Consider the following 12,559-nt stretch of genomic DNA (forward strand, 5'->3'; position numbering starts at 1 on the left):
GCCTCCGTGGCTCTCTGAGGCCACGTGAACCTTAACGATACAAATTCTGGCTCGTTAAAACCCAACTTATATCACAACACGAGCTCTGTAAGCCTTCAGATGGCCCCCAGGCCTTGGGGTTGTTGTTACGAACTGTCGTTCATCATCACAACCTGAACCTCGCAGGGATGGGAGGTTCATCGTGCCTTGGATATTAGGAAGAAATTTGAGATGTTAGGAAGAAATTTTTTACAATGAGGGTGGTGGGACACTGGCCAAGGTGCCCAGACATCCCAAACATTCCAGGCCAGGTTGGCCGGGGCTCTGAGCAACCTGATGTGGTTGGAGACGTCCCTGCTCCTTGTAGGGGGTTGGACTGGATGGGCTTTGAAGGTCCCTTCCAACCCAAACCATCCCATGATTCTGTGATCCACACCTGGGGTCCATCAGGAGGATGCTCATTGCACGGGGAGATGACCAACAGCATCCCCCAAGCATTCCGTTGCCATTCCCAACATTCAGCCCTGGAAAAAAAAAAGGAATTTCCAAGGAGACGGCACTGCCATGCGTTACATACGGTGATTAAACCAATGGTGGACGTGGTGGAAACAATTGAAAAAGATGAGTTGGAGGACCTGGACAGCGGGATGTCCTTGCAGGGTTTCTACAGCAATGGGGCGAGGCAGATATTTGTTCTATCCCGGTTTTCTCGCCGCGTCTCCGATCCCGTATGGCTCTGGGGTGGAGGAGGGAATTCATAGGATCATCACCGTAGGACCGAATGTCCTTCCTAGGGAAGCTCGGGGTGAGGATCCTCTCCTTAACCAGAGAAATAAGACACCTGAGACCTGAGGTTCAGTTGATTCTCATGGGCTTCTGAATAAAGTTATGAAGTTAAACCAAGTCCAGGGTTCATTTCAGCTGGCTTTGCATTTTCAGAAATGTAACCTGAGCATCAACTGGGCTCCTTTTCGGGGCAATGAAGAGAAAAAAAATGGATTTTGGGTGAGTCTCCAGGCTTTTTGGAGCCTCTTCTTTACCATGAGGTGGAGGTTTTCCAGGCAGCACTGTGAGTCTGAGGCTCCCTGAGCACCTTCTACTCTCCTGCATGGGTTGTACATCCCCTTAACCCAACACCAGGAAGGTCTGCCAGATGAGGCTGGGAATAAGACATCCCTGTCTCCTAGACCTGGGGGTTTTCTTCTCCAAATTTGTTATCACACGGGTGCATCGACTTCCCTGCGCGGGCCACTCCTGACACGTGGGATTTTGTCTGACGTTCATAGAATCACGGAATGGTTTGAGTTGGAAGGGACCTTCAAAGCCCACCCAGCCCAACCCCCCTGCCAGGAGCAGGGACATCTCCAACCACATCAGGTTGCTCACAGCCCCGGCCAACCTGGCCTGGAATGTTTGCAGGGATGGGACATCCACCGCCTCTCTGGGCAACCTGGGACAGTGCTCCACCACCCTCAGTGGAAAACATTCCTTCCTAATATCTGATCTGAATCTGCCTCCCTCTATTTAGAAACCATGACCCCTCGTCCTGTCACAGCAGGCCCTGCTGAAGAGTCTCTCCCCACCTTTCCTGCAGCCCCCTTTGGGCACTGGGAGCCGCTCTCAGCTCTCCCCGGAGCCTCCTCTTCTCCAGGCTCAACAGCCCCAGCTCTCCCAGCCTGGCCTCACAGCAGAGCTGCTCCAGCCCTCTCAGCATCTGCGTGGCCTCCTCTGGACCCTCTCCAGCAGCTCCATGTCCTTCTGATGTTGGGGGCTCCAGAGCTGGACGCAGCGCTGGAGAAAATGTTTAACTCTGCAGAGCTTGAGTTGACCTCCAGCTTTGTGGCCTCCTGTTGCGCTGCGTTAAGGCTGCTCGTTAGGCCTGAGTTTTGCAGAATGAGACGAGGCGTGGCGGAGGATTTACACTTCTCCAAGTGCTTTTAGGGTCCGTTTTGCCAGGAAAGGCTTAACCATGGCTTCTTCTCTATGCTAAGAAGAGGTGGAGATGTTTTCATCGCTTAGACATGTTTGTTCAAAATTGAGAACCTCTAGCACCTGAAAATCCAACGATTTAAATCGAGTGGGAAGGCGAGCCGGACCAGCCGGAGGGCTTGGGGCCAGGCCGCCGCCCTCTCCGGCTGCCGGGGGTCAGGTAAGTGCCCCCACAAGGATTTTTTTTTTTTTTTTTTTTTTTATTTCCAACCCTCGAGCAAATTGGGCATTTCCAAGCCCCCCCCAGGGGACTGGCTCCCAGGAAAAGGCGGCGAGATGCGATCTGTCGCCGGTCTGACTCATGGAACGTGGCGGTTTTAAATGCCACCTGGTTTGATAAGCTGCGCTTAGCGCGCGGGGGGCTTTTTTTTTTCCCCTTTATCTATTTCTATACCTTTCTTCTCAGACTTGTAAATGCAGACGAGGACAAATTCCAGCTAAGAAATCGTAGTTCATAGCAACATCCTTTGTATCTTTTCACGTAAGCCCACACAAAACCGAGGAATTTGGATAAGACGCGGCTGCCGGCGAGCCCCGGGTGTCCCCCAGATTAGCAAAAGGTGACACCTGCAGCGTTTGGGGTAATCTGAAAAATCAATTAAATTGTCTGCTCGTTGGGATTACGGCTTCTTTTAATCCTCTTTTGCTCCGTTTACTGCTTTATGACTTCAAGAACCCCCTTTTGCTGCGTTTCCGAGCGAGCCGGTTCGCCGCGTTGGCGCGTTGGGCTGGCCCGTAGCTCAGCAGGGGATGGGGTGGTGGGAGGAAGGTTAAACCACATTTTCTGCTCCATATTTTTGGCCGTGAGCTCCATACTCTACGCAGAGATCAACTCTTCATTTAATAAACGCGCACGGGGGGCCACCGAGCAGCTCCTAGCTCATCTCTTCTCCCCGGTCGCTTCCTGGGATTCAGCGATAGGACGCGTGGGAAGGGTTCAGAGCCGCGTCGGGGAGGTTCAGACTGGGCGTTAGGAAGTGTTTCATTACCAAGAGGGTGGTCAAACACATGAAGAGCCTTCCTAGTGAGATGGTTGATGCTCCAAGCCTGTCACTGTTCCAGAGGCAGTTGGACAATGCCCTTACTGACACGCCGTAACGTTTGGTCAGCCATGAAGTGGTCAAGCAGATAGACTAGATGGTCACTGCAGATCCTTTCCAACGGAAATATTCCCTTCCCTCCTCCTTTCCTCTCCTCTCCTTTCCTCTCCTCTCCTCTCCTCTCCTCTCCTCTCCTCTCCTCTCCTCTCCTCTCCTCTCCTCTCCTCTCCTCTCCTCTCCTCTCCTCTCCTCTCCTCTCCTCTCCTCTCCTCTCCTCTCCTCTCCTCTCCTCTCCTCTCCTCTCCTCTCCTCTCCTCTCCTCTCCTCTCCTCTCCTCTCCTCTCCTCTCCTCTCCTCTCCTCTCCTCTCCTCTCCTCTCCTCTCCTCTCCTCTCCTCTCCTCTCCTCTCCTCTCCTCTCCTCTCCTCTCCTCTCCTCTCCCCTCTCTCCTCTCCTCTCCTCTCCTCTCCTCTCCTCTCCTCTCCTCTCCCCTCTCTCCTCTCCTCTCCTCTCCTCTCCTCTCCTCTCCTCTCCTCTCCTCTCCTCTCCTCTTTGTTTCTCCTCTCCTCTCCTCTCCTCTCCTCTCCTCTCCTCTCCTCTCCTCTCCGAACCTCTCCTCTCCGAACCTCTCCGAACCTCTCCGAACCTCTCCGAACCTCTCCTCTCCTCTTTGTTTCTCCTCTCCTCTCCTCTCCTCTCCTCTCCTCTCCTCTCCGAACCTCTCCTCTCCGAACCTCTCCTCTCCTCTCCGAACCTCTCCTCTCCTCTCCTCTCCGAACCTCTCCTCTCCTCTCCTCTCCAAACCTCTCCAAACCTCTCCTCTCCTCTCTGAACCTCTCCTCTCTGAACCTCTCCGAACCTCTCCGAACCTCTCCTCGTCCTCTCCTCGTCCTCTCCCTTCCCAATTCCTCCACACGGAGCCCGAGACAAGATCGGATCTGTTCACTCCTCCTTGGCTCCATCCCTCGCACCGTTGGGTTTGGGTGTTGACGTGGTTATCACCGAGTCGAGGTGTGTCGGGGCGGGTGGTTTGGGGCAGGTGCCGGAGGTGGGACGCACACGCCGGAGAGCCGGCGCCTTTGCCCGGTGTTGAAATCGAGACGGAGGGAAGGGGCGTTGGCAGAACCGCGCGGGAGCCAGGCGCCGACGCACCGGGGTTCGTGCCGCGCGCCGGGGAGCAGCACTGCTCCCGTTGGGCTGAAGGGGGTTGAAGTCATCGTCTTCACGTCTTGCATGAGCAAAGCATGCCAGGCTTGGTTGTCTGGGTGGGAGCGCAGAGCTGCAGGATGGTCTTGGAGAAGTTCATCACCAGTTCGGTGCCTCCGGCGGCGATGGGGGAGGAAGGAAGAGTTGCTGTCCTCCCCCAAGCCGCTCTTCTTCTCCATCCTGCCTCCCCAGATGCTGCAAGCGCTCGCTGCAAGCGTTGAATCATGGAATCGTAAACGGTTTGGGTTGGAAGGGATCTTCAAAGATCACCTAGCTGAAGTCTCTCTTTCTCTTTCTCTTTCTGTTCTTCTTCAGGCTGGAATGGGTGGAAATCATCGAGCCTCGAACCCGGGAGCGCATGTACGCCAACCTCATCACGGGGGAGTGCGTGTGGGACCCTCCCGCCGGGGTGCGGATCAAACGCACGAATGAAAACCAGTGGTGGGAGCTCTTTGACCCCAACACCTCCCGTTTCTACTACTACAATGCCACCACGCAGAGGACGGTGTGGCACCGGCCGCAGAACTGCGATATCATCCCTCTGGCCAAGCTGCAGACCCTGAAGCAGAACACGGAGTCGCCCAGGGCTTCCACGGAGAACAGCCCCGGGAGGAGCAGCAATGTCAGCAGGGAGGGCAGCACCAGCTCCTCCCTGGAGCAGGAGCTGGAGGGCAGCGAGAAGGTGCAGGAGCAGAGGGCGAGCCGTCAGTCAACCCAGTATGCCGTGGTGAAAGAAGAAACGGAAAGGTAAATGCAAGGCTGGCTCCGCGGCCGAGCTCGGTGACGGGTTGATGCGGTGAAATGGGGAGTTCAGGTGACGCTGGTCATCTTCCAGCGCTGTGGAAGGGTGGAGAGCAGAGCTCTTGTCCTGCAGCTCTTCATTTCTGTGGTCTAGAGATATTTTATGGATGGTTCCTCTTGGATTGCTCGCAAGTCTGTGGACCAGGTCTGAGAAAGCGGGTTTGCTCCTCTGTAAAACAATCGGAGGAGGAGGAGGTCTGACCACCGGTGAAAGGTGTTTCTCCATGTTAGGGACAACTTAGATGTTCCCTCTGGAAAGGTACATCAGAGAAATAATTTCTTGTCCTCTGAAAGGAGATGGAGGGAAGGGATTCTCCTCCTCTACTCAGCTCTGATGAGACCCCACCTGCAGCGCTGCGTCCAGCTCTGGAGCCCCCAACATCAGAAGGACGTGGAGCAGTTGGAGAGGGTCCAGAGGAGGCCACACAGATGCTGAGAGGGCTGGAGCAGCTCTGCTGTGAGGCCAGGCTGAGAGAGCTGGGGTTGTTGAGCCTGGAGAAGAGGAGGCTCCGGGGAGAGCTGAGAGCGGCTCCCAGTGCCCAAAGGGGGCTGCAGGGAAGGTGGGGAGAGACTCTTCAGCAGGGCCTGGTGTGACAGGACGAGGGGTGATGGGTTCAAGATGGAGGTAGAGTCAGAGTGGACATAAGGAAGACTTTTTTTACTGTCAGGGTGGTGGAGCACTGTCCCAGGTTGCCCAGAGAGGCGGTGGATGCCCCATCCCTGGAAACATTCCAGGCCAGGTTGGCCGGGGCTGTGAGCAACCTGATGTGGTTGGAGATGTCCCTGCTCCTTGCAGGGGGGTTGGGCTGGGTGAGCTTTGAAGGTCCGTTCCAACCCCAACCACTCCATGATTCCATGATTCTAAACACATAGTTTCAGCGAGTGGTGTGGTTTTAAATTATTTCCCTGATGAAGATCTCCCTAACAAGGCAGCATGATTCGTGCCGCGACCAAGGGTTGTCCCACTGGTCTGCGGAGCTCCTAGCAGAGATGATTTCTCCTGTGAACGAGAAGCTTCAACCCAGACAGTGAGTTAGCGCTCAGTTTCTGGGTCCAGCTGCATACGGACAGCGTACTGAGACGCCCGCGTTGCTGCTCTGCCTGCTTCGTTTCACGCTTTTACGGCTCGCAAGCTGCCAATCAGGCGGCTCGTCACGTCATGACTCGGTATGCTCGTCAACAGCGCCTCTTAGGAGGTGAATAACCAAACGGCGTCGCCGGCGAGAGATAAGCGCCGCACGGTTTCCTGCTCACGGGTGGTTCTGCTTCCTTACTACGGCTGGGTGATCTCACGGCCCGCGCCGGTCTGGAACAGGAACTCCCAGCTCTGCAAGTGCTTTCATGTGGGACTTCGGAGGCGGCCTTGCCCCCGCACGTCTAGCCCGTCAGGGTAGGCTTAATCTCCCCGAGCTTTTGGAAGATCCTCTGATAAAATCGTTGAGTGTGGGGATGGCGTCTTCCCTCGCCAGGCAGGTGCTGTCTGGAGCCGTAGATCGTTTTGGTGTTGAATTACAAGGGTGTTGGGTGGCAAACATGGCTGCCCACGGTGGCCAGGTCTAGCTGGGTCTGTTCAGTGTACGCTGATGGTTGTTTAAGCCAGGATTTGCTTGCCCATGCCCAAAAATACCAAGCCCTGACTTTCAACAGGACAAGGGGGGATGGTTTTAAACTGAAAGAGGGGAGATTCAGACTGGATCTAAGGAAGAAATTTTTTATGCTGAGGGTGGTGGGACACTGGCCCAGGTTGGCCAGAGAGGTGGTGGAAGCCCCATCCCTGGAAACATTCCAGGCCAGGTTGGCCGGGGCTGTGAGCAACCTGATGTGGTTGGAGATGTCCCTGCTCCTGGCAGGGGGGTTGGACTGGATGGGCTTTGAAGGTCCCTTCCAACTCAAACCATTCTGTGATTTTTCTTCTTTCCTTCCTTCCTTCCTTATTTCCTTCCATCCTTCCTTTCTCCTTCCTTCCTTATTTCCTTCCTTCCTTCCTTCCGTTGCGTTGCATTGCGTTGTGTTGTGTTGCGTTGCGTTGCGTTGCGTTGCATTGCGTTGGTGAAGCAGGAGCTCCTTCCTGAGGCAGCGTGAAGGGTTAACGGGGACGGAGTGGATGGGTTTTAATCTCCCTGGGCTTTGCTGCAGGAACGGGCGCAGGATCGGTGGCTTCCATGGGGGAAGGTCCGTTCCCCGGAGCGCTTGCACGCCTGGACGCTGCAGGTCGCTAATCCTTCGTGTCCTCCACCCACACGTTCTCTCTCCTTTTCCAGTGCTTGGGCTAGGTAGGTGTATTATGGGATGGAAAGCCGCTGGGTAGGGTGGGAGGGGGGAGGACTGCACCCAGGCTCTCAAATAGAACGGCTTAACCCCCGGAAACCTTCTGCTAGCGGAGAAGAGGAAGCCAGCCGTGGGGTGGATTTGCTGCTGGAAGGTCGCGTCTCCTTTCAGCCCTGGTAATTCGCAGCCTTGGCCTTTCCAGGGGCCGCTTCTCCTAGCTGTAAAAATAAAACAAAAATTTAAAAAATGCCACTAGAGGGAGCAGATATTCCTGCTGAGTGGACAGGTTCTACCTGCGTCCCTGGAGGGGACACAAAGGTCTCGTCCCTTCCCACTCCAGTGGAAGCACACTAAAGTCTCCACCCAGTGTCCCGGTTGGAAAAAATCACATTTCCTCGTTGACCTTCCCCTCTGAGCAGCTGGACTGGGCGTGCTGGAGAGCTTGGAAAGCTCTGCTGAGACCTCAAGGTCACCGGGATCCGTGAAGGGAGCGAGTTCCCAACACCGTAACTGGCCGACCGGAGGGGATTTTATCCAGCTCTGGTTTCTGTACCAAAATGAGGATGAGGAAGGAGAGCCAATCCGTGGGAAAGCTTCCAGGGATGTGGAGGTTTCACCTCCAGAAGTGGCCGATGCTCTCGGGCTCGGGACAGATAAGCCAAACACGAGCTGTGCAAATTAAAAATTGATTTTTGATGGCGGCTGCAAAGGGCAGCGCCCGTTCAGGCGTTGGTGCCTCAAGCTTCTCAGCAGTCAGGGCATCTGTGTCTTTGAATGTTGTGTTCTGACCACAACCAACTTCCAAGCACAAGCCAAAAAAATTCTAATTTCTATACAATATCTGTTTTTTTGTTTTACCTTCATCTTTTGGGTGTAAGCATTAAAATCGATACCACCATGGGTGCCCTGGGTGAGCAGAGGTGAAATTTTGACTGATAGTGACCAGGTCTTGAACTTACATGATGTTTCGAGGTGCCTCCAGCCCTGCTTTTGGTGACATCACTGATGTTGTGTGGCTGGCAGCCCACCAAAGTGATGGCGTTGGCCTGTAAACGTTGGCCACAGGAGGTGAGGGTCAAACTGCTTTATTTCAGCCTTCCGTGATGGAGAGGATCCTTGCTGTAGAGCTCATGGAATCATTGAACCATCAAATGGTTTGAGACCTTCAAAGATCATCAAATGGTTTGGGTTGGACGGGACCTTTAATGGTCATCTAGTCCAATCCCCCCTGCCAGGAGCAGGGACATCTCCAACCAGATCAAGTTGCTCACAGCCCCGGCCAACCTAGCCTGGAATGTTTCCAGGGATGGGACAATCCAGGGATGGGATGACCTTCAAGGACTGATTTTGGCAAGGCCAGACCTGCTGGGTGCTACTCAAGGGGTTGCAGGGCTCCAGGGTGTTGGAGGTCCCTCCTGGGCCCACTGGAACCTTGCTGTCCATGGGCAGCCGAGGAGGGAGCCTGAGATGGGGCCCACATGTGCGATATCGTGGCGGGGCACAATTATTTGGAGTCGCCTCTGCGTGAGGTTGCTGGTGTTACTGAGCCTCAACCCTAACAACCCTGAGATGAGGATGGATCTGGGCATCACGTGGTTTGGTGGTCTTGGAGATGACAACTGGAAACACTTCATTTGCGTCAAAAGGAGGACTTGGACGGGGATTATTTGTGAGGCTGGGGAGGGGTGGGTCTAGAAAACGAGGTGTTGGTTGAGTAATCGCCGTCAATCAGAGTCATGGCTGAAGTCTCCTTGGTAGGACCATTTAAAGAGATGTCTGTCCAGTGCTTGGTTTTGTTTCCAAGAAGAACCAAGGCTTGAAGGGAGCTCTGGAGGTCATCTGGTGGGACCTCCTGCTCCAAGTTCCATAACATTAAGTCTTAGAGTCATTTCAGCAAGATTTCTGGCTCAGCGTTTCCCTCCTGAACTTCTCTGGTCTTAAAAGGGAGGTCAGGGGAAGTGGGCAAGTCTTGAGCAACCGATCTCCTTGGAGTTTGCCCTCGGAGGTGCCCCACACCCTGCAGTGACGGGAGGATTTAGGAACCGGAGCATCTGGTCTGGTAGGAGATGGTGGAGGCTGCTCCAAGTCCATTCCTCATGTCCTCAGTACGGCAGTGGACCAAGTTGGGGCTGGTCCCATCACACGTGTGGAAGTCAGGGATGCCGTCAGCCCCCGCATCTGCAGGGAACGTGCTGTTGCCGAGCGCTCGGGTCTCGCTGGACTTGCGCAACGCTGCCGTAGGGAGATGGGATTTGCAGTCGCTATAATTAGCGGCTGGATCCGGCTCCGGACACTGCGGTAGGAAGCTCTGCTGTGTTGTCTCACCTCGGTGAGCTGGCGTCTGCTCATCTTTGAGATCTCAATACCAGGTTTATCTTGGTGGTCATCAAAAGTAGAGCTCTTCCCAGCGGGAATTTCTTGCCCTAGACTTTGGCTTGCTTGTCATAAAATGTCAGCTTTTCTCCAAAGCGTAATGCGACAGCTGTGAAACCTCGGAGCAGGCTGCAGCAGGCACGTCGGCTGAGTTTTCTGTCAGGTCACTGACTTTTTCGACGCTGTCTGACAGTGTCGGTGGTTACCGGTCCGTGCAGTCTTCCCGTTGTTCAAGATCCTTGGAGAAGGCTTCGGGGGTTGGGGGGCAGAGAGGACCTCCTCCTCGGAGCTCACGCTGTCACCCAAGGTGGATGGGCAGCATCTCCACCCCTGCTTCACCAGGGAGAGGTGGTAACTGGAGGCTTGAAGGACAAGCAGGTGGATCTTCTCTGACCATCAGGAGAGCCATTTTCTGACTGCAAGAGCCCCCCAGAAAAGCAAGTTTACGGTTTAAAAGATGCTCCCACCTAGAAAATGTGTGGTTTGGGTGTCCGGGGAACTGTTTCGAGCGAACAAAACCGCAATTTTGTTTGCAATTCTCTCCATTTAGAACTTATTTTCCGAAGGCGTTGGGAAGACCTGCCATGCCCCGGTTTGGAGCGCAGGTGGGTCAATGACATAAAACTCTGCAGCGTCTGCTGCATGGGGATTTTCGAGGTCCCTGCAGCCCTCAGGCCTCCTCCAAAACAAGCCTCCACTGGGAAGAGAAACCGAGGAAGGACATGAGGTTGCTTCACAAGGCCATACAGCAGGGCTGCAGCATCGAGAAGATCCCAAAGACCTTCCTTCCCAACATTTGGCCTCCAGCGGTAGCGTGATGCATGAAATTCAGAGTGTTTCTTCACGTAAGATTGGATTTTCCCAACTGGATGACATCTCCATGCCCGGTGTGAGGATGCTGCGGGTGCTGTCTATGTGGGGCGTGTTCCTTTCCATCTCAAAGCTTGAGTATCGAGGAGCTCTTCTCCTGCAGCCGGGTCAACATCACAATGGCAGATCAGCTCCGTGGTGAGAATCATAGAATCATAGAGTGGTTGGGTTGGAAGGGACCTTCAAAGCCCACCCAGTCCAACCCCCCTGCCAGGAGCAGGCACATCTCCAACCACATCAGGTTGCTCAGAGCCCCGGCCAACCTGGCCTGGGATGTTTCCAGGGATGGGGCATCCACCACCTCTCTGGGCAACCTGTTCCAGGGAAGGGGAGCACAACCCTGCTGCATCCCTGTGCCAGGAGCATGTGGTTCTCCTTGATTTTTATTTGATTGTAAAAAAAATAAGGACCTTTTTTCCACTGAGGGTGGTGGGACACTGTCCCAGGTTGCCCAGAGAGGCGGTGGATGCCCCATCCCTGGAAACATTCCAGGCCAGGTTGGCCGGGGCTGTGAGCAACCTGATGTGGTTGGAGATGTCCCTGCTCCTGGCAGGGGGGTTGGACTCAAAAAGATAGGAGGAATTTTTTTAAGGGTGGAATCTGTTCCTCAGCTGCCGTTACGGCATCAGATGGCCTGCGTTACACTGATCTAGATCAACCCTAAGTAGCTACGTCGTCCCTCCCGTCACCGAAAGCCAAAGAGGATGATCCAGAAGCCCTCTACCCTCCTGGTCCTCAGCCCCGCGGGGACGTTGTCCCGTAACCAGGCTGCCGCATACCGCCGCAAATCCTTCTCTTCCTGGTGTTTGATCCCTGGGATGTTTTGAGAGAGCGAGCGCTGGTGCAGACAGCCAGCGGGCAGAGCGGGAGGTTGGGGGACAGAGGTCCTCCCGTGGCTCCCACGGCCAGGAGCTCCAGCACAGACCCTGCCTGCCCTCGGAGCAGGCTCAGAGGAGCCCGGCTCGCGGCTACAGGGATGTTGAGGAAATTGGAGGTATTACTGAAATGAAGATTATTTTTTTTTTTCCCTCTTCTTTATTTGCTGCCTGGAGCAGAACGGCCTCATCCCTCTGTTTCCCTCACCGTGGTCGTTCCTCTCTTCGCTCCTCCCCCATCAGCCCTGCAGAGGAGCTCACTGGGTTATTTTTCAGCGGACCTGAGATTCTACCTTACCAAACCAACCCGGCGAGATCCGAGGCCGGATCACCTTCGACGGATGACGCTTTGACCGCAGCCTTGACCCGCTCCCAGGAGCACACCACCACACCACGCGTGGTCTTCCAGGGCCACCTCGAGGGCTTTTACACAGACCTGCTCCAAACCGCTGTTGCGTTGGCCTCCGCGATGGAACGCAGAAGAACATCCATATGGTTTTGCTGCTGGGTGCAGCGCATGTCTGCTTTGCTCTCCTGTGTCCTCTCACTTCCCATCTTCACCTTCTGTTGGGCACACCTTGCCCAATGAAAGAATTCATGGGATAGTCCAGCATCCGAGTGGGCAGGGCTGGGTCTCAAACTCCATTTTTTCCACCCAACAACCTTCAGGCAGCTCATTTCCAACAGCTGAATCCATCACAGCTGAGTTGCTCTGAAGTGTTTTGCTTTAACGATTACCAGGTAGCCCCCCCGGGCTTCACACTCTTCTGCTGGTTCCATGAGATCCTCAATCTCTCAGACCTCATCAGGAGGATGCTAATTGGAACCATCGGGGTCGAGGGGAGGTGGGCAGCTTCGCAGCATGGGAATGGGCTTCCAGACTGTGATTAAAGCCGAGAGGAAATCACTTTCCAGGTCGTGCGTCTTTCTCCACCGCTTCCACATGCTGCAAGCAGATTGCGCGTTGCACGGGGGCTGCACACGAAGCCGAGCTCCCAAATTCACCGTCTTCCGACATCTTTTTGTCATGTTTTCTCTCTGTTATCCCACCTATACAATGACAAAAACCCCTCACTCTTGCTCTCCAAGTGAGATTCTCATCTGCTGATGCTTGGCATCACCATGGATTTCTCCTGATGAGCACAGTTGGTCAAAGAAC

At 54.7% G+C, this 12,559-nt stretch overlaps 1 protein-coding gene across 3 annotated transcripts in view; it reads left to right on the top strand.

Annotated features, from left to right (window-relative positions):
- ARHGAP39 (Rho GTPase activating protein 39) overlaps positions 1-12,559 on the top strand; it is a 126,168-nt gene that overhangs the window by 73,093 nt on the left and 40,516 nt on the right. For all 3 annotated transcript variants that reach the window (XM_086741383.1, XM_086741385.1, XM_086741384.1), the window contains exon 2: positions 4,529-4,960. In XM_086741383.1, the coding sequence (XP_086597509.1) occupies positions 4,529-4,960 (432 nt within the window). The remainder of the gene's footprint in view (positions 1-4,528; positions 4,961-12,559) is intronic.

Source organism: Chlamydotis macqueenii, chromosome 2, assembly GCF_036417535.1.
Source record: "Chlamydotis macqueenii isolate bChlMac1 chromosome 2, bChlMac1.mat, whole genome shotgun sequence".
In the NCBI taxonomy this organism is placed as follows: Eukaryota; Metazoa; Chordata; class Aves; order Otidiformes; family Otididae; genus Chlamydotis; species Chlamydotis macqueenii.